The 22,174-nt window shown below is 43.5% G+C and overlaps 1 protein-coding gene across 5 annotated transcripts in view; it reads left to right on the top strand.

Moving 5' to 3' along the window:
• The window catches only part of TMED8 (transmembrane p24 trafficking protein family member 8), a 40,243-nt gene that overhangs the window by 10,888 nt on the left and 7,181 nt on the right, over window positions 1-22,174 (top strand). The window contains exons 2-7 of one of the 5 annotated variants that reach the window (XR_009500968.1): window positions 2,313-2,394; window positions 6,631-6,760; window positions 8,511-8,637; window positions 9,380-9,685; window positions 10,598-10,694; window positions 10,976-11,057. Coding sequence is in view for 4 of the 5 variants with exons in the window: in XM_059914744.1 (XP_059770727.1) it covers window positions 2,313-2,394; window positions 6,631-6,760; window positions 8,511-8,637; window positions 9,380-9,685; window positions 10,976-11,193 (863 nt within the window). In the remaining variant the exon portion in view is untranslated. Of the gene's footprint in view, window positions 1-2,312; window positions 2,395-6,630; window positions 6,761-8,510; window positions 8,638-9,379; window positions 9,686-10,597; window positions 10,695-10,975; window positions 18,371-22,174 lie in introns of those variants that run through there. The other 4 variants (XM_059914746.1, XM_059914744.1, XM_059914747.1 and 1 more) reach the window with 4 other exon arrangements.

Raw genomic sequence — 22,174 nt, 5'->3', positions numbered from 1 at the left:
AAATCTAGTGCCCAGTTAATGTCTTACGTCAAGAAATACTGTGTCCTTATTAAGAGATGATTGTCTCCATGTACTCTGCATGGTTTAGAACTCATCTGAAAAAGTTGTCCATTTTAGCTCTTTTCTTGAAATGGAACAAAGAGATGATGGAGAGAGCTGGAGATGGTAGGCCTGGGAAGGAACTTTCAGGAAATGTGATAGCAGGCTGTAAATATTTGAAAGGATATTGTGGGGAGTAGTGATCGAAGAGCAGAATTTATTAGGAAGCAAATTTTACTTAGGTCAACATAGGGAAGAACTTTCTATTCTCATTATCTCTTGGTGAAAAGGGCCTCTTCGAAGACTAGGGGACCCTGGGGAACGTCTGACTTTTGTCTTAGTTCCTTTGTTGAGAGGTGTAAAGAAAACCTCAGTCCTCCTGTGTTTCTCCTTTACTCTCTCACACAGCCACACTCTCAACACTTCTGACACCAGATGTGTGGAGTTTTTTCCCCATACCAAGCAATTCTGCAACACCAGCTGGGTGTCCTACAATTTAACTCAATTCTAAACACCATCTACCTGGAGATAGTGTCAAATCCCACTGGTTAAGGGCTCAGTCCTACAAGATTGCTCCCATCCCACTTCAGATGCCAATCGCCAGTAGTAGTTCCCCAGGTTACCCACAACTTCTGTCAGACTTGACTACAAATTGGTAGTTCCCATGACTTCCTCCCCCTTGGGTTTGATTAAATGCCAGAACAGCTCAGAGGACTCAAGGAAACACTTATGTTTACCAGTTTATTAAAAGATATGGTAAAGGTTACAGATGAACAGTCAGATACAGAGGGCGAGGTCTGGGAGGGTCCCAAGTGAAGGAGCTTCTGTCCCCACAGAGTTGGGGTGGGTCACCCTCCTGCTATAGAGATGTGTTCACTGAGCTGGCCGCTCTCCAAACCCAGTACTTTTGGGATTTTTATGAAGGCTTCATCATGTAGGTGTGATCAATCATTAACTCCATTTCCAGCCCCTCTCCCCTCTCTGGAGAATGGGTGGTGGGGTTGAAAATCCCAAGCTTCTAATCATGGCTTGGTCTTTCTCGTTACCAGCCCCCATCTAGGGGCCCAAGAGGCACCTCTTTAGAACAAGAGACATTGTTATCACCCAGGAAATTCCATGGGATTAAGGGACTCTGTGGCAGGAACCAAAGTCAAAGACCAAATATTAGAACAAAAGGTACTCATAGTGCTCTAATCACTTAGGGAATTATAAAGGTTTTAGTTCTGTGCCAGGAACTGGGGGCAGAAACTAATACATGTATTTTCTGTTATCTCACAAGAGGAAAATCAGGTGGCATAAGCTCTAAGGTCTTTCTACCTATGAGAATGTGAGTTGACAAAAAGAAAATAGATCCTATTCACATACAAAAAAAAAAATGAGACTAAAGTTGAACACAAATATTTACCTATCATTTATACTTTTATGTTGCTACCAAACTCTGAAATTTTCAGTGTTTGAGGTTTACATCAATAAGTTATATTTTATATTGAGAAGTGAACTTTGGGCTTCAGTTTTTTTGCTGTCTTAACTAGAGGAGGTTCACCAGGCGTTATGTAAACACACTAAACCATATGGTTTTCTGAGTGCTCACGGAAAGGCTAAATGAATACACCATGAAACTTAGTAACACCTAATGGTTAAGAGCATAATTGCCTGGGTTTGCATCCTATCTCTATGCCTTAGTTTCCTTACCTGCAAAATGGCAATGATAATACCAGTCACAGGCTTGTTGTGAGCCTGGGAAACTGGACTTCGTTGTACATTTCACCTGCATATTCCTTGATGATGCCCAGCAGTTATTCAGTAAGTCATTGGTGAATGAGTGAATGAGTAAATGAATGAAATTACAAAAATCCTTTACCTGACCCTGGATACAGTGATGTGAGCTGATCGAATGTAGAGGTGGCACTCTCTGCTTTGGCACTGAATTCCCGTTCATTTCATTCTACATTCCATTCTGTCCTCTACGTTCTGCCTAGTTTAACCATTTGCTTTCTGTGAAATGTGATTCTTGAATTAGGATGAATTCTGTGGGGACTTGTTTTGGAAAATGACATTTTTTTTTTATGAGTGGGTTATAATGGTCTGAGAATACTTGGATGTGATGACTTGAATAATTTATGTACTAGGCCTCCCAGAGTATAAAGTTTGTGCCTAGATTATTTTTGGAAAGAGAAAGTTGGTTGAAACTGCCAGATTTTTTAAAAAGATACAAGATAATTATTATTGTGTTCCTTCTCCAGTACTGAAGTTTTCTTCCTGTGATTTTCTAGACAATGAAGATCTAGAAGTCACCAAGGTCACCTCTCTAGCAGCTTCTGCCTCTGATCCAGAACCCCATTCCTCACCCTACAGGTAGGGACCGCAACTACTTTGGATATAATGCTTCTCGGGGTTTTATCTTCTGAGACGGTAATTGATGAAAGAAGTAAACAGTGACTTTAAGGGGGAAGACAAGATGAAGTGAAGAGTATGGAGTGTTTTGTCATTAATTAATCAATCCTTAAGTGTGTTCTCATCAAATCCTGTGAGAAGAGTGTCCTTCTGTCCTTCTGTTTTCCTGCCACCACCCTTTTTCTGCACATGTTGATTTTTGTTTGTTTGTTTCGTGGCCACGGCCCGTGGCATGCGGGATCTTAGTTCCCTGACCAGGGATCGAACCCCTGCCCCCTGCAGTGGAAGCGCAGAGTCTTAACCACTTGACCACCAGGGAAGTCCCTGCACATGTTGATTTGAAGGATCCTTGGGGGATGGCTTTTGGTACAGAGCTGATTTTTTCATCCTAAGAGTAAATAAATTTTTTGAGTGAAGAATATAGACTATTCTTAGAAAAAAGGAGATACAAATTACAAGTTTTGTTTCTAAAATCTAATGTGTGAAGAAAAAAAATCCAGCATGCATGACGCCTGAAGTCTGGTGTTTGTGTTTTGTATATTTTAGAAATGGAAACGGCATGACTCTCGATCTTTTCTAGTGAGGCTGGCTGGCCAATCTCTCCCTCCCTTTGGGATGGCCTCCCTGCTCTGGGTTAGCATAAACCAGAAGGCTTACAGTGAGAGTTTTTCCTTTACATGGTTTATCATCTGCATCAAGTGATTTGCAATTTATCTTTCCCAAAGTACCTTTCACTAATTCTTCAGAGCATAAAATGCTAATGTGAATATTAAATTTATGTAGCTGTGCATGTCCTGTTTAAAATATTTTTTAAATAAGCAGAACCATATTTGTGCCAAGTAGCATGCACAAAGGCAAAGAAGAGACTACATTTTAGATGCCATATACAGTAAGGTCAGGCTGATGGTCAGATTAACTATTGTGTTCTCACATTCCGAATAGTTGTCTTTTGTTCCCCAACAGAAGTTAACTTATTCATTTATTCATTCAACAGATATTTATTCAGAGCCTGCTATTACCTGGCAGTGTTCTAGGCACTGAAGATACCACAAATGAATAGACAATCCATATCCCGGGTCTCATGTAGCTTATATTCTAGTGGGGGAGGTAGATGGAAAAAAAGTATACATCGTATTTCATAGAATCTAAGTTGTCATCAACTATAAGATGTACTGTTATTTTATATATCACCAAGAAAGGAAAGAATGCCCAAGATAGGCTAATAAGAGACCTCCCGCAAAAGCCTGCACCTTCAGTGAAAAGAGAAACGAGGAAAGAGATTGCTCCACACAGAAAAGGAGCTCAGGGCAACTTGAATGTCTCAACCTTGGCGCTGTCTAAGGCGGGAAAAATACCTCCCCTGAGAATATGAGCCACAAGTCTGTTGTGTAAATTCTCTCTGCCAGTGTGGTCCAAACAAAACTCTTAAACAGAACATAAGTCAAGTCACCTCAGTTGGTAGCATTCCCAAGCCCTGGCAGAAGCAAATGCAAATCCCCTGAGGAGGGATTCCGTGTCACTCCAGGCCCACGGCAGTTTTAAGATACCACCAGTTTTTAGGACATCCTGTATTTCAGTTGTATTAAAATCTGAAAACAAATATGCATCTCGCAGTCAACAAAATATGTTATATAATATGTCAGGCAGTCATCAGTGCAGTGAAGAAAAATGAAGCAGGGTAAGGGTGTAAAGAGTGATGAGCCAGGGAGGGGAAGCCTCTCTGAAAGTGATGTCTGAGCAGAAACCTGAAGGACGGAAGGAAGCCCTGAGTAACTGGGGGAAGAGTATTCTAGGCTGAGGCCATAGCAGGCCCCCAGACCCTCAGTGGGGGAGTGCTTGAGGTGCTTGAGGACTCTCAGAGATTCAACAGGCCATTGTGACTGGCGTGGACTGGGCAAGGCAAGAGGAGGTCATTCTAGGAGATGAGGTCAGAGTGCAAAGGGCCTTAGGGTTCCATGCGACAAGCTTGGCTATGGAGGCTGTTAGTATAGAGGGAGTAAGACCCAGTCCCTGCCATCAAGCTCACCTCCTAATAGAGGAAGAGACATAATAAGTAGTGCCAAGGAACCAAAATGGACTCTAATTTCTGGGTTTAAGGGAATAAAATAGGCTCACAGCCTAGACCAATTTACAGTTTGCACAGAATAATCAACCACAGCTCTGATTTTCATAGTAACTACCTCTTGTTTGTTCTGAAGTAAATTGGAGTGACTTAGATATTCCAAAAGATGGCTCTGTTTTATCTGAAGAAGAGGTAATTTATAAACTAGGAGTGATCTTTCTTGTTTATGTTAAAAAAGAAAGAAAGAAAGAAGAAACTAATGAACTCCAAAATAAGCCCTCTGTTTCCCCATGCAGTTTGTAGTGCTGTTTCCCAGTTGTTTGCTCAGCCTGTCTGAGGAAATGGACGATACCCTAAAGCAGCAGTTCTCAAAACTTTACACTCTTAAAGTTATTGAGGACCTCAAAGAATTTTTGTTTATGTGAATTATATCTTACAATGTTTACTATACTAGTAATTAAAACTAGAAAATTAAAAAATAGTTATTCATTCATTTAAAGTAATAAGGAACTCATTACATGTTAATATAAATAACATGTCTTTAATGAAAAACAATTGTTTTCCAAAGAAAAAATAATTTAGTGAGAAGAGGGATGTTGTAAATCTCTTTAATGTGTGTCTTAACAAAAGACAGTTGGATTCTCAGATCTGCTTCTGCATTTATTCTGTTGTGATATCATATGTCATGTAGTCTCTGGAAAACTCCACTGTAAACTCTTGAGAAGATGAAAATGAAAAAAGGCAAATAATATTTTAGAATTATTATGAAAAGGTTTTGACTTCACAGACTCCCCTGAAAGAGTCTTAAGGATGCCAGGGGTCCCTGGACCATACTTTGATAACTGCTTGTCTAAAGACTCCACGCCACCTTTTGTTGGCAACAGATTTCCAAGAGGCCTGGGATATTGTGCTACAGCCCCAGCTCTTAACTCATTTTCTAGTCTCTCCAAAGCCAAAAGAAATGGAAGAGAGCATAAATTATTCCCTTGCTTCTTTAAAATCAACTATTAGAATAGTGATTTTCTTTTTTTTAATTTTATTTTTGGCTGCGTTGGGTCTTCGTTGCTGCCTGCGGGCTTTCTCTAGCTGCGGTGAACGGGGGCTACTCTTCGTTGTGGTGCGCGGGCTTCTCATTGCAGTGGCTTCTCTGTTGCGGAGCATGAGCTCTAGGTGCGCGGGCTTCAGTAGTTGCAGAACATGGGCTCAGTAGTTGCGGCACGCAGGCCCTAGAGTGCACGAGCTTCAGTAGTTGTGGCATGTGGGATCAATAGTTGTGGCGCATGGGCTTAGTTGCTCCATGGCATGTGGGATCTTCCCAGACCAGGGCTCGAACCCATGTCCCCTGCATTGGCAGGCGGATTCTTAACCACTGCGCCACCAGGGAAGTCCCAATAGTTGTGTTTTAAGTTATTGGGATAGTAGATTAACGTGCTTAAAAAAGTGAACTGGGTGTGCTATGGATATCAGCGATAGGGTGTGAATGGAAACGCTGAACTGCTCCTGGCAGAGAGGGTTGCCTTGCTAATCAGTCTGTACTTCCTTTGTTTTGTGATCAGTTTCTGGCTTAGGCGAGGCCTCCTCCCTTTGCTTCTAACAGCAGCTTTACGTGTGGAACAGAACTGGGATTCTAACACTTCTTTTGTTGAAATTCTGTGCGGAGCAAATGGCTTGGGCCCCAGAGTGAGGAATAAAAACCAGACCTGCGGTCTATCTCAGATAACTGAGCTGTGTGTTTACCATGGTTCTCGGAGCCTGGGATGTGGTGTTGTCAGTCCTGAGCCCTCACATGCTGTCACTGCTTCATTGTAGGCCATTTCAGCCCTGGGCAGTGGTCAGCTGAAATGACGGTGGGCCCAAATGCCAGAGGAAAGCAGGGCTTGGGGGTACCCTTTGAAGGTTTTTTTTCTTTCTGAGTTTCTCCAGGACCATTGTGCCTTTGGAAAGAGTCCTTGAGGGGAATTCCCTGGTGGTCCAGTGGTTAGGACTCCACGCTCTCACTGCCAAGGGCCCGGGTTCAGTCCCTGGTTGGGGAACTAAGATCCCACAAGGGAACTAAGATCTCATAAGCCGCACGGTGCGGCTGGAAAAAAAAAAAAAAAGAGTCCTTGAACTGACATGCTCTCTTTCTCGGGGAGGCCACAGATGGTGTCTCCGGTGAGGGAGGATGCCACAGAAGATCAGCAGAAGGCAGCCGGTGCCATGGAGGCACAGGCCTCGGTGGAACAGGAATTGCTGTCTGCAGACCAGGCCCAGGTCCTCAGCAAGGTAGGGCGCACATTCTTACTCTCTCTCTGAAAAGCACTAGTTTGTGGCAACAGAATTTAGATGCATTTGGATGGGTTGGAATTAGAAAGCACTGTCATCTCAGGTTTAATTATTTGGGGAATGATCATGTGTATCCTCCCCAGGGCCCATCACTATACTAGTACCCAGTAAGCATCTTTTCAAAAAATAAAGTGTTATAATGAATGTTCCCATGTTGTCTAAAATCCACTCGATGTGAGGAAACTTTAACCATTGGATTATGTGTTAGTCTCAGTTTTCTTGTGGTAGATCTACTTGGTATTTATGGTAAAGATTCCATAGAAATGGTACCAATAGTAGTGGTCTCCCTGCCATGGAAGGATGGGTTGTTTGTATCATTATTAACATATATATTAGAATAACAAATGGTGTCAGTAAAGACAATGCTGAACATTATAGTTACATTTGTATGATGCTTTAGAGTTTACAAAGCATTTTTATCCATAATACAATACTTCATTTACTCCTGAGAACAACCTTGTGAGATAGGTACCATTATGTCCCCATTTTAGAGATGAGGAAACTGAGGCTAAGAGCTGTTAGTGACTTTACTAAGTCTATGCAGCTAATAAGTTGCAAACTAAATCTTTTGTTTAACCTTCTGTAAGAGGAAGGACTCATTCAAGCAAGTTAGTCAAAGTCTGATTTACCTCATTTAACATTGGAAATAAGAGCTGAAGGACTTACTCTTCAGAAACAGATACTATGAGAAAATAGTCTGGGAGGATTACAGCATTCATTTATTCATTCATTCATTTATTGCAAATATAATTCTGATTCCTTAACTGGACTGCTGTCTCACTGATGTGCTCTTCCGTGTTGGCAGTAGGCGTACATTTCTTCTTGAGTTGCTTGTCAACTGCTTGAGAAGGAGCAGGAAATTAAGGCATAATAGCATGAAATAGGGGAATGGTAATCTGAGTGGTTTGAAGTGAAACCCACTAGGGAGAGACTGCAGGCTCCTGCCATGGGTCAGTGAGGGCTTTGAGTATTGAGTGATATTTGCACTTATGTGCAAGTTAGATGTCTGGCAGCAAATATACTGTTTAAATGTAAATCCTGGGGCTGGTCTAAGGTGAGATTGTGATTATTTATACAACATTGTTAGTGAATGAGACAACCTATAGGGTAAGACATCCAAGGTGTGCCATGGGTGAGAGAGAGAGACAGAGACAGCCAGAGAGTAGGAGCCAGATTCTCTCTCTGCAGTACTTTGGTGAACTGATTGACAGTGACCTGGAAGTAACCTTTGGATGGAAATTGTAGCAGGAGGATGTGTGGCCGAGTGAAGGTTGAGCTAAAGCCCAGATGCAAGAGCTGTCCTGAGAGGAGCCGAAGGGAGGGACTGCAGGCGTGGCCCAGAAACGCTGGACCCAGAAACGCTGTCGATGGAAAAGTCAGTAGCAAATTTTGAGGATGTTCGTGGGCAAGGATTTTATGAAGAGTCTGAAGTGGGAAAGTTGCAAAAAGCAGGAGAGAACAAGAAAGAAGCTTTAAACTAGGGAACATGTTGATGGCATTAAAAAAAAAAGTTGATAGAATTTATTAGCAACCTGTAGCTGGAGGAGAGAGCGGGAATGTTGACTAGCACTCTCAGACTGTGAGTTGGGAGAGTGGAGGTAATAGGGCAGGGGAGGCAGCCTTCAGGTTGAAAGAGGCTAATTGGAATCCGCCTTTATATATGTCCCGTAACCAGAGTTCTCTTGTGCAGATGGCCAAGTACCATGGTCTGCCAAGGTCTGGGGACATCGTTATGATCCAGTCTGAGCACACAGGAGCTGTAGATATTCTTTCAGCTGATTTGGAATCTGCAGACCTTCTGGGGGACCACAGGAGAGGTGAGAACTTTGGGGGTGTGGAAGGTGTTTTTTTTTTTTTTGGTTCCCAGTGGGTACTTAAAGAAAGGCAGGCAGACAGATGGAAGGAAAGAAAGAAAGGAAGGAGAAAGCATAAGATTACATAGGTGATGGGCTTCCCTGGTGGCGCAGTGGTTGAGAATCTGCCTGCTAATGCAGGGGACACGGGTTCAAGCCCTGGTCTGGGAAGATCCCACATGCCGCGGAGCAACTAGGCCCGTGAGCCACAACTACTGAGCCTGCGCGTCTGGAGCTTGTGCTCCGCAACGAGAGGCTGCGACAATGAGAGGCCCGCGCACCGCGATGAAGAGTGGCCCCCGCTTGCCCCAACTAGAGAAAGCTCTCGCACAGAAACGAAGACCCAACACAGCCAAAATTAAATAGATAAATAAACTAAAAAAAAAAAAAAAAAATTAAAAAAAAAAAAAAAAAAAAAAAAGATTACATAGGTAATATATTACAAAAAGAGGAAAAACAACTAGTGTCTGAATATTACATTCTGGATAGAGTACCAGGTATATATATGGTACTTAAAGAGACCTATTTCTTAAGCTGAGTAGCTGACCCACCTCAGGGCAGTGCTCTCTCCTTCCTTGTGAAAAGAAGTCAGGGAAGCCAGTAGGAAGAATGTCTTCGACTATGACAACCTCTCTGAGCAAAATGCCGGGTGTGGCAGCATTTCCTCTGGGTTTCTTTCTCAGTAGTAAGCTGCCTGTCCTTTCAGTCTCCCCACCTCTGATGGCTCCTCCGTGCATCTGGACCTTTGCCAAGATGAAGGAATTCAAAAGCAAGCTGGGCAAAGAGAAGAACAGCCGTCTGGTGGTGAAGCGGGGTGAGGTGGTGACCATCCGGGTACCTACCCACCCAGAGGGGAAGCGTGTCTGCTGGGAGTTTGCGACCGATGACTATGACATTGGCTTTGGAGTTTACTTTGACTGGACCCCTGTAACCAGCACTGACATAACGGTGCAGGTCAGTGATTCCAGTGAGGATGAGGATGAAGATGAGGAGGAAGAGGAGGAGATTGAAGGTAAATTTAATTTTAACATAATTTGCAGTTTCCTTTTCTGTCTCAACCTAATTTGCAGCGATCACTTCCTGTGTTGTACCAGTCATCCTCTTCCTGAGAATGCAGGTGAAGAATCCCTTTCAGCATGACAAGCTAAGTTGAGTGATGCAGGTCAAAGTCAGACCCTCAAAGAACATTCTGGTGGGGTGGCTTTGATGCCTTAGTGGGAAGCTTCTTTTCTTTTTAATCAGTACCTAGCCATGTCCCCCAAGATCTCCTTGGGGCCAGGGATGGGTCGGGGGCAGGGAAAGGGGTGGGTCCGTGCTGGTGTATGTATGGGCAGTGTTTTTCAGATCACATGTATAAATCTGAGATTATTTTATGTTTCTCTCTTACTTGTGGGATATTTACATTTATTCTTGGTCTGGAACCAAACTGAGTGATTACAGTTTGCTAAATGTACCCATTCTCTCCTCCCTCCAAACTGTCACAGCTGGTTGACAAGAGCAGTTTTAAAAATAGTCTGTGTGCTCTGTTCCAGCTGTTACTTGCAGCGCCTACTCACATGGCCCTGAAGCTGCTTTTTTTTGTTTGTTTGTTTTGTAGATTAAGAGTAGATTCTAAGCATTAGCCTTATTCCTTTATTTTCCTGTATAATCTTACGGGAAAGATTAAGTCATTAAGTCATTCCCTTAACTTGCTTCTTCATGGAAAAGCAAGTCTGCAGGGAAATCAGCATGTATTCAGGAAGGAGGAGAACCTCAGATCTTATTTGCTGCCCTTCAGGCGGACCAGTAGGAGTTCGGGGTCACTCCATATAGCACTTTCACCTGCATTTCCTACCTCCTTTAGCTAGTTCTTTTACCTGTTGGATGAAAGGATGTCAGAATTTTCCCTTCTAAATATCTTTTTCTCCCCCTTGAAAATTTCCAGATACTCCTGGAGCTAGGAAGGCTCTATAAGGCTAAATCATTGTTTCTCAGTGCAGATACTGTTGGCATTTGGGGTGAGACACTGCTTTGTTGAGAAGGTACTATCCTGATATTTAGCACTCCTGGACCCTTGAGCACTAAATGCCCCTATCACCCAAATGCTGTGACCCGTATCACTGTGACCCATATCACTGTGACCCGTATCACTGGTCACTCTGATGGCCCGAAGGCCACCAGACATTTCCAAATGCCCGTAGGAGGGCAGTAGTATCTCCCCTGGGTGAAAGCCACTGGGTTACCTGGTCCATCTTTTCACCCTCAGGTAGGTGTATTTGGTCTCTGAGCTCATATCCAGACACTCTGCCTTTTGCTCATGCAGACCCTGTCCCAGCTGGAGACGTGGAGCGAGGCTCCAGGAGCTCCCTGCGGGGCCGCTATGGGGAGGTCATGCCCGTGTACCGGCGGGACAGCCACCGGGACGTGCAGGCCGGCAGCCACGACTACCCTGGCGAGGGCATCTACCTGCTCAAGTTCGACAACTCCTACTCCCTGCTGCGCAACAAGACTCTCTACTTCCACATCTACTACACCAGTTGAAGGCCCGCTGGGACAGTGGGTAGGCGGTGTTCGCTGGCTGGAGCAGGCTGCCAGCTGGGGCCTCTTGTTTTGGATAGGCAAGAGCTAAAAGTTGAGCGTGGGGCTCCTGACCCTCACGCCCTGGCTGGCGTGCCTGACTGTTGACCCCATGTAGCTTTTCCCCCTCCCAGGCTTCTGCAGATGGTGGTATAGTGCCCCTGTTCCGCGGTCCCTGATTCACGCTCTTCTGGCTTTAGACTCCAGCAAAATCTTTCTGTGGAGGAAACCATCAGGCAAAAGCCTGAAAGGAAGTTGGGTGTTGCCTTTTAAAAATAGGTTTGTTTTGGTACAAGGTGTATTATTTCAGTTGCTGTTCTCTTCTCTTCCAGAGCCTTTATTGCAGATGTGTTTAGTGGCACCCACTCTCTTCACTTTTTGAAAGGGCTGGAAGAGGGCAAAGCGCTTTGTCCATGAAGGAGCCCAGTTTCCTGGATGGAGAAAGCTCTGTCTAGCCTCTCACCACTGCCATGTTCCCACCTGCGGTTTCTCTGTGGTCTCTAGCACGGGCTGGGGGCCCTCGCTGCCTTTGGAGGGGTGCTACTAGTCCTGATGGTTTGACTCCGCCTCTTTCTCTCCTCTTTTCCCTTTTCTAAGTCTGCGTCTTTGCCATTACAGCAAGAACTTCCATGCAATCCAAAATGATGATCACTGTACTCTATGATCTTCTGGGAAGAAAAACTGCCTCCATCACTCCCTATTTCAAGAGGCACTGGTGGTCGAAGCGGAAAGGGTGGAAATTAGGTACTGGATTGATGTCAGAACCCACATTTTTGAAAGTCAAGTATTAACTAAATTATTATTTTTTTGTATAATCAAACAAGGAGGGGTACAATCTGAGAGAGGAGGTTAAAAAAACAAATAAAACAACACTCCAGATTCCCCACGATTTTTTTTTTTTTTTTTTTTTTTGGTCTTTAGGAGTGTTATTTAGAAATTTTGCTTTGGCACCAGTCAGATTTCCAGAGTTTCTGGATTTAGATTTCTTGCATTGAGGGCTCAAAGCTTTTGGTGTTCAAAGTCTCTCAGGAAAGGTGATAATGAAACTTCACTGTTGCTGCTGGTGTATTTGTTCTTTAGTCCCTGGTGACCGCATTTTCCACCCTGTGAGCCCTGAGGCCCAGGGTGCTGCAGCCAGTGTCACCAGAGCAGTAGGGTGTCCAGGCCCCCAGCAGAGGAGGGGGCAGAGAAGGGACCACTGCGATTATCTGTACCTCCTTCTTTCTTATCCCTTGTGTCAAGCCTGTTACTGCCTTAGGATTCTGAGGAATAATTAGATTTATTTATTACTTTATTTATTTTTAAAGCACATTTCATTTTGCCTTGGAAACAGTTTCCGTCTGTTTCTCAGAAGGCTTCCATCTGCTGTGAGCCATTGAGGGCACCTCTTCTGTGGAGTTAAAGCTGACGATTTCAGGAGGAGTGGGGAAGGGCTGATGTTGCACTCCTGCAGGTCAGTCCTGTGATGCTTTGGGAGGAGTCCGCCCCTTCTCAGACGGACGGGTTACGCCAGCTTACCCCGGCACTCCCTGTTAGGAATTCTAGATTGTGAGGGGATCTGCCCATTTGCCCCAGATTGTGCAGAGGACTTGACTAGCCAACCAGAGGCATCCTGTGATTCTAGGACTTCAAAGTCCTTTGCCTACTCTGAGGAGTCAGCTTCTTCACGATGTGTCCTTTAGCTCATTCATTCCTTGTGTGGGTGCCTCACACCAAGCCTTCCCTCTGCACAGAAGCAGAAACTCAAAGAACAGGGCTTCTCACAATAGTTCTGTAGTGGCACCTACGTTATGAACAAAAGGGCGATACAGCCGCACCTTCTGTTCCTCTGGGGGCAAAGCCCCAAGTAGGAGAGGATGCTGTAGACCACCATAGCATCCCCATCCTCTGAGTGGCCTCATACCTCCATTATTTTATATTTGAGTGCATTTTATAGAGGATTATACTGGCCCAAATTTATATACCTTGTAAGAAGTTAGAAATTATTTTAGTGACTGCCTATTTGGGCAGTGAAAGCAAACTTGCTGTGCGTCATCCCATCTGGTAGCTGTATGACTGCTCTTTTCATCACTGAAGTTGAATCATGCCTTAGCTAATTGAATAGAATCTTTATAAAATAATTTTCTACTGAGCTGTTCTCCAGTCAGCTAAAGCCTGGCTTATTTTTCCTGTTTATTATTAACTTCTGACTTTCTCTTAAAATGGAGCTGTCAGGCCATTGGAAGCTCCCTGGGATAACATTTATTGTTGTTTATTTTTGCCATCAGAGCCTGTACTTATTTTCTTTGGAATCCTAGTTCTGTGGCATCAGGGAAGCCTGAGGGACTTGTTCCCATCGCCTCTGTGTGCCTCTTATTGTCTGGTCACTTTTTAAGTCCTGGACATTGTTACATTTCATTCTATACTGGTGTTTCATTAACAGTCAGTGCTTCTTTGATCCATTCACAAAAAATAGGTAAATTAATTCACCGTCTAATTAATTCACTATGCTGTATTAAGTATCTGAAATTATTGAACTTTAGGGACAAAATATTACTTACCGAACACAGGTAATTACTGAGAATTTCATAGTCCACCAGACCCCTTCACCCTCTTCTTTAGAGGATAAATAAATATTAACATACAATGGAAAGAAGATACTTCACAGTAGGAGAGAGACTGGAAGTCTCTCCACAGAGTGGCTGAGTTCTTAAGTTTCTTCAGTTTGTTTAGTTTTGCTACTTTGTTGAGAGACAGGGCTTTTAGAAAGTTTAGAGTATTAATTTTTCCCAACATTTTATTTTGAAAAATTTTCAGCAAACAAAATTTAAAAGAGGGCTTCCCTGGTGGCGCAGTGGTTAAGAATCCGCCTGCCAATGCAGGAGACACGGGTTCGAGCCCTGGTCCGGGAAGATCCCACATGCCGTGGAGCAACTAAGCCCGTGCGCCACAACCACTGAGCCTGCGCTCTAGAGCCCGCGAGCCACAACTACTGAAGCCCGCGTGCCTAGAGCCCATGCTCCGCAACAAGAGAAGCCACTGCAATGAGAAGCCCGCACACCGCAAAAAAGAGTAGCCCCCGTTCTCTGCAACTAGAGAAAGCTTGCGCGCAACAGTGAAGACCCAACACAGCCAAAAATAAATAAAATAAATTAAAAAAAAAAAGAATGTTTAAAAAAAATTTTTTTAAAGAAGTATATAGTAAGCACCCTTATGTATATCCAGCACATAGATTTTAAAGTTATAAATTGCTAAGTTTTAAACAAAGATGATTCTGCCATTCTGTTCCTTTTGACAAGTATCCAATAGAGTATATTCCCTGCACAGACATCGGCGCTCCTATGTCAGAGAGCTCCTGGTTTATTAGCAGAATTATTTCATGCAATGCCAGTTACCTGGGGAGGTGGTCCTCATAAAAATGTTTCTTGGTCTCCATCTTTCAAAACTCATGCTGTATTTCCCCTCTCCCTCAGGCCATAATTTCTCATGTTTTCTTCTCTACCTGGCATGTCAGACTGAAGGTAATTGTGAAACTGCTCTGGAAGGACTTTATTCTAATCTCTGTTGCTTTCCAACCCATCCTCAGAACTCTGAAATTAAAACTCAATCCTCAGATAATATGTAGCTTTAAAAGGGAAGTAGGTAGCAACTTGAAATTAGGCCATTCTTAGTTATTTTTTTCTTAATTGATTCATGCACTTTAAAAATATTTTTATCTGTTATTTAGGAAAGAAAATCTTAGACTTTTAAAAAGTATATATTGTCCCTTATAATATGTATATGGAAGAGTTAAACCTGAAAGCTCACTGTCTTATCTTGATCACTGGGTTTAGATATTGTTGTAAAACATCATTTATAGAAAATATGTGTTTGCATGTTTTTGATGAGCCCTATCCAGTCCCTCTTTGAAAGAATTAGGTGAGGCCCAAACCCTAAAGTCTGTATTTTTATATTTATTTTAAGACTGCTTTCCTGCAAAGGGTTGCCTTTTAACCCCAAAGTATAAGGTTCTAAGGTACAGAGCTGAGTGACCCTAACATTTACACAAAAGGCTATTGTTTTAGAGGAAGGGGCAAGAGTGAAACAGTTCATGCAGCTTGTGAACTGCCTTGTTACATTGATAGTAAGGAATGAAAACAATGAGAGGAAGAGAGAAAAGCTATCAAATGTATCCCAGAATTCTCCTCATATCCTGATTTTGTGTAGTTCTTTAGTTTGCATTTCATCCGTTGGAATTGTTCTTTAGGCCAGAAGCCTCACTGGTTCTCACTGTGCTTGTTGGAGAAATCCCAAACCTACCTGTCTTTTCCAACAGGATCGACTTTAGAAATATTTTTGAGTAGGTCTCCTCTGCTAAGTGTAATCCTGACCTGAAGATTGATTTCATCTCTATATTCTCTGAGACTTGTGAGTCCAGTGCCATGAAAAAAAGATGGTGAGTTTAGAAAGAGGCTAGGAGGAGTTCCAGCTGTGTCACTGTAGCCTCAGTTGGTTTTGACTATGGCTAAAAAGGGAAGAAACAGGTTAATTTTGACCAACATCCCAGAAGAGCCTCAAGCCACAAGAGTGTGTTTGTGAACAAGCTCTGCCCTCTGTAGGCTGACTTCCCTGTGAGGTGTAGGAATTGCCATCTTCTTTAATCTGTGTGGGACAGTCATACACACAGCAGGCAATGGGACCAACCAAACAGACACAGTTTGTTCTTTATTTTAGAGCTTCCATTTAGAATTTCTCCCGGGTCTAAAAGGTCCAAAGCAACCACTTTAACTAGTCTCTTTCCACCTGGCCAAAAGTGTAGACCTTTTAGAAACCTGAATTTGCTAGAAAAGGAAAGAGCACCATCCATGTAGAATCTCAGTGGTTGAAAAGGGAAAGTGAGTTTCTGTCTGAAGGAAGGTGATTTCATTTTTTGTTGTTGTGAGGGGTAGCTTGCTAAGGGATTTATGCTCTCTAGAGAGCAAGTCATTGTATTCATTGTATTTGATTGTGCTCATGGAGCCATGATGCATGATTCTTTGGGGAGTAAATAGGGAATGGGTGTCTAAAACCAGTCACAAGTTGGGTGCTTTCCAGCAACCCAGTATATGGTGAATATTCATATGGCCAAAGTCCCAATTTTCATGCACATGGGATCCTGCCCCTAAGCCTTCATTCCCACACAGCTGAGAGGTAAAGAGAGGGACTAGGCCCCCCTCCACTTCTCTTATTTATGGTATTGTTTAGCACTGGCAGCATGGTATCCAAGGCCTCAGTTTACCTGGTTAACCAGAATTAAATAATAACGTGAGTTGAGTAGATAAAGGCAATCAACCTAGGTTGGAAGTAGGGCTGAGGAGGGATTATGACTTATAGTCCCACACTGGGGTAGCTGGGTAACTCGTGTATGACTGTGTGGTTGGAACTCTTACTTTACCAGGTGAGTGAAGCAAGAGCTGCTTTGGCTCTCTTGGTACCTGGTTATGGTCAGTGTTGCCCCTTTGCTCTGTCTAACCAGTCCAGCACCTGTGGGCATTCCTTTGACACCTACCCAGTTATTTAGGTAGTGAGGTTAGGGTAGGATTTGGGACCTAAAGGGTGAGAGAAACTTTGCTAAGTATTGCGTGGCCAGATTTCAGAAATCACTGCTCCCTCTGGGGTGTTGCATGTCCCTGCTGGAACCAAGAAGGCCAAACAAAACTCCTCCTATTTAAAAGTCTTGTCACCAACCTGAGAAAACCCAATTAATTGCCTAAAGCCTTGATAGTGGGGTTCATTTACAGTTAGTCCCTCAAAAACTAAGTCCAAAGGCACAAGACTCTGGCTTTGAAATTATTTGTAGTCCCAGTCACTGGTTTGAACTCATGATCTGATTTCTTTTAGTCCCCCAGGCATGTGGACCAGAGTTAATTTCATGGCTGTTCTTCACTCTTAAGAGATAAGGAAAAGGTGCCCCAGAAGTCTAGAGATACAGGCTTTTTCAAAATTAAATTCCACAGTTTTCTGTCATTTTAAGCAGATAGTTTTGACTTATCTAGGGATAAAATAATATATGTGAAATGATTTCCAGGGGACAAAATGTATTTTCTAAATGTTCTGATATAGGGTCATGAACAATTGTTAAGTTTTGGTTTGAAATATTATAGTATATGGGATTACAGAAGAGCCCTTAACTCACCGTCATGTAAAGGAGCTCTCTTCCTGAACTCTTTCTCTCACTCAGGTTTGAAATGCCTCATCTGTAATGTTACCTGTAAGTGATTGTTATTGTTGGTTTTCAGGTTCAGGCAAGAATCATCTGGAAAACATTATCCTAGTTCCTTCTCTCATGTCCTAAGCAGTACATTTTACTAAGAAATTCTGTATTAAAAACAGTAACAGCCCTTTCTGAGATTATTGTCCCATAAATGAATTTGTTTTTATTTAATCAAGTTGAATTATTTCCATTTAGCCATGTTCAAGAGCAAGTAAAGTCTGGAGAAAGCAATCCAGTAACCCATGAATCTGGTGTACCCATTCCCTTAATAATGGGAAGTGTTTTGAAATCCCCAGAAGAAAGCTGCTTTGTAATTAAAGTGATGGATTGTAAGGAAGCCAGACTTTGGGTAAGGATTTCCCTAAACTACTTTATGCCACTTAGCTTATATTTCTGAAAGGCCTGCTTTGGTGCCATGCACTGAGATCTATCAGTTGATTGAAAGATGATCACGCTTTCTTGGTAAATATTTAAGCAACTGGCAACCACAACGGCATTCTTATCGTTCTGTATCATGCACTGAAGCTGACGTTACAAAAAGGGGTCTGGAAGGGAAACAGTGTCACAGTCTTTTCTTTAAAATCAAAGTATCCCAAGCAATCGTTTATTGAGGTCAACTTGTTTTACATGTACCCTATCATGAGGAATGCTGTCAGCATCTCCTATGATTTCTAAGAGCTCTGACCGAAATTGTTATTTGTTATGTCCTGCTGAGTGGTTTTTCCTTTAAAACACCATACTTTTACCACCCTGTGGCACTGAATGTGTTGCTGAGATACATAGATGATCCTGAGCTATGGTTCCTGAAATAGCTCAGTTCTTTTGTTTTTATATTATGTAACAGTTTTGTGATGCTTTTGTGCATTCTTTGTCTTCTCTTCCGAATTTTGGAATCTGTCATAAATAAACTTTTTCACTATGCACCTGAAACATTTGAGTTATATCTTAATGAACGTGACTTAGAGTTAAAATTTTTTTATTCATCTCTCTTCTGCATCTTAAGAAGAAAAGTATTCTTTAAATCTATACCAATTATTTTATAATCTATTATTATAAAAATTAAGAAAAATTAACAATTAAGAAAAATGGAGAATGAGATTAATGATAGATCTTTCATCTGCATTTAAATTTATGGCTGAGTATGAACTGGGATCTGGGTTTGGCCCAAGGGCAGAAAAATTGGGTTTAGAGTAATGATTACTTAATAGAATATTACTGAGTTTTGTTAGTATTTGGTCCTCAGTGATGTTCATTTTCCAGTGGACTGACTTATCTATTCAAATTTGGAATCAGTAGTTTGGACACCACGGTAACCATTTAACATAGTCTAGGTGATATTAATCCAGCCTACTTTCATTTACAGAAATGACACCATAAGATATCTTTGACATCTCTCAAAATGCTGCCTCAAAAAAAAAAAAAAAAATGCTGCCTCTGCACATCCTTGGTGCCTATTACAGAACAGGAAGGACTCACATCTGAGCAGAGAGGGGTGCCATTTAAATATTTTCTTCGGTGATATCTGTGGTCTAAGATGAGCCTGTTAGATCTTTCCCTGCCTTCCTCTGCCACATATTTTAGAGGCTGATGTATAAAGGAGGAAGAGATCTGAACTAATTGTGAGTTAGATGAGTATAATCTTCCCACCAAACTACACCACAAGCAATAATAAAAAGCCCAGGCAGACTACACATAGCTGGGGAATCTTTAAAGCGTTGTGTTTGGGTGAGCCAAATGTAGTATGTCACTGCTGACACAGAACATATTGGAGATTATTTTCCAACTTTTAAAGGCACTCATATCTGCCATATCATTGACCCTGACATAGTTCAGGATCATATAAATTTGTGCAGGCCACACATTGCAGCCTTGACATCCAGCCTGATGCTCCTTAGCCCACGAGGTTCTGGCTACACTCAGCAGCCATCTTAGTTCACATATTCGCCCAAATGGGATGACACCTGCTTACGTCCTTGGAATCAAGAGCTAAATAGCTTATCTTTAAAAGTTAGGAGGAGCCAGTAGAGTGAGTACTTATCTTATGAATATGTGTATCTACCTGCTTGTCCAGTAAGTTTACTACTTTCCTTAATGGTTATATAAAATTGCTTTGGAATAAAATCGTATATATTTTGCTTTGTTCTCAAAGATTTCCTGGCAGCACCCCCTTCCTGTTTTCATCCTTCTAAAGTATTTGCCAGGACTTACTACTTCCATAGAGTTGGAAGATCCTCCACATCTAATTACCAGCATCAGGCCACTCCAACGTCTGTTCTTCATCCGCTGTGGCCACAGCCACTGCGGGAAGATGGCAGATCAGATCTCCCTGCGGTCCCTGGTGTCCCAAGATCAGGTGTCTGTGGATCGTTCTTCACAGATCTAACAACTGATGTGGAAATGAAGAAGGACCTGACTTTTCACCATTCAGTCAGCCTTTGGGGAGAAACCCCTCCTGGAAAACATCCTCTGAATAGGTGATGGCTTTTGGTTTGAGAGATACACCTGACCCCCCAAAATAACAATTTATTTGCAGACTTGAGGGAATTGAAGGGGGGGTAGTTTTTACAAACCCTTTATAGAAGCTTAATTATTGCTAAGCCTTGGAGCCATTGTCTGACCTCTAGAGAAAAGTCTATGCACTTGGGGAAATATTTGCTCCTTCATGATCTTCCAGGGCCCTGAAAGAGGAGAGAGACATTCAGGGAGGGAGGGGGTAGCCAGCCACGGTTGTACGGGAAGGATATGTCTCAGTTTCACATGCATTCATGGGGCAGGGCTAGTCATCTTGCTTGGTACTGGGGCAAGAGAGGTCAGGAGTGTAGCCCTAGAGGAGCTTGAGAGAGCTCTGCTTTCACATGGGGAAGAAGGCTTAGTAACGCTGCATTCTCTTACTCCTCAGAGCACAGCTAAGTTCCTCTGGGAATAGAGAAGAGGCTTCCCTTCTCTCCCATGTATCCAGCCCCAGGTCCTGGGAGGATGGTTCCCTAAGGGGAGGGGCTGCAGTCGGCCAAATCTCAGGTCTCCACATTCCTGAGCAGCAGGGCAGCTACGCATGTCGATGACCTGGACCCCACAGAGGCCCCGGGCCTGGAACACGTGATAGTCTCTCTGACATAAAACTGCAGGCCCAGAAATCCACAGAGGCTCTCCTTTCTCATGAGCTGTGGTCATTCAGTGAGGCCTCAACTCTACTCATCCCACTGCCCCCCCCCCAGTCCTTTCCCATCCCTCAGGGGGTCCTGAGCCGGTGGCTCCCCTGGGCCTGCCTTCTCTTGGCAGCCCTTCTGAATCCATCCCCCCAGGTCCCCTCACCTCTACAGCCCCAGCCCCCAAAGGCCAAAGGAGACTCCAGGAAGTTCTGGCAGGCCTTTGGGAGCTGAGTTGGTCCTGCATTAGTCTCCTTGGCTCCAGGTGAAGAAGGCAGCAAGGATGGTTCCCAGCCCTGGCCTGGAGACCAGCTTGTGTTGCTACAGACTGTGTGGAGAGCTCTATGGCTTAGGTTCTAGCTTTTTTTTTTTTTTTTTTTTTGGCCGAACCGCGTGGCGGGGTCTTAGTTTCCCAACCAGGGATCAAACCCGGGCCCCCTGCAGTGCAAGTGCGGAGTCCTAACCGCTGGACCACCAGGGAATTCCCATGGTTCTAGCTTTAAAACACAAAAATCTCCTTCACAAAAGCATCATGAAACAAGGAGGACTACGGTTCTCCTACAGCTGAGAACCACAAAGGTTAGTCCGCCGTGTCTCTGGGTGGCTCAGGTCATGGATGTGGGGACACTTGAACCCAGCACTTCCCAGGTGAGGCAGCTCAGAGGAGGCTGGAGTGAGTTTCTTTGGCTTAGACACATCTGTTTTTGTGAGGAAGGACAGCTTTGTCTGGGTTTGGGGAAAACCAGATGATAAAGGAGGGCCTCAGAAATGTCATGGACTCCAAGGATCTCACTGAGCCCAGAGGAAAAGCCACAGCGTTTGATCTCTACCCTCCCCTACCCACGGCTGGTTTTCACCTCACACTCAGACACGTATCTCAAAACTCCTGTTGAACTAGAGGACCGGAACTATGAGAAAAATATTAAAATGAGTTTTGTGCATTAAATGCGGATGGTGTTTATAAATGCTTGATAATGGAGGCTGTATCGCCTCTTTACCTGATTTAGATTTCCTTAAAATCTAAATTTTAAGGTGGCCAACTCAGTTTTGGCCCCCAGTTTTAGGATGGCTGATGGAGCCTCAGGTTAACCAAATTAATATTTTGAGACCGTCCAGGAGGAGACCTGAGTCAACTCTTGGATGCTATCTCAGATCAGACAGACAAGCAGATAGATAGGCAACAGGCCCATGATGTTGAGGGGTGGAGATAGAGATGGCCAGTTAAATTTCCAGGAATAAGTGGAGGGACATAAGCTCAGTAAGAGCAGGGGCCATGTCTGCCATATCCCCAGTCACACCCCCCAGCTCCCAGCGCGGGGAGTCCCCTGGGAGGGCTCACTGCATGCTGAGTGGGGGGATGTGGGACGTGCATTACCAGCCGGAGCAGGACAGCCACCAGATAGTTTCCTTCTACGAAGAACCCCCGTCCGCCCGCTCGTTATACCTAGTTCCCCATAGACTCATTCAGGGCTGGGGAGTGGTCTCAGGTTGTGTCTGCGCCTGTACCTTGTCCTAGATGTGGATTCTATCTACTGCCTGTACTTCCCAGAAGTCTCTGTGCTCCTCTGTTGCCTAGGAACGAGACTGG

This window comes from Balaenoptera ricei, chromosome 2 (genome assembly GCF_028023285.1).
Source record: "Balaenoptera ricei isolate mBalRic1 chromosome 2, mBalRic1.hap2, whole genome shotgun sequence".
NCBI classification, from domain to species: Eukaryota; Metazoa; Chordata; class Mammalia; order Artiodactyla; family Balaenopteridae; genus Balaenoptera; species Balaenoptera ricei.
Note: the sequence above shows the minus strand (reverse complement) of the source record. Positions and strands in the feature narration are given on the sequence as shown.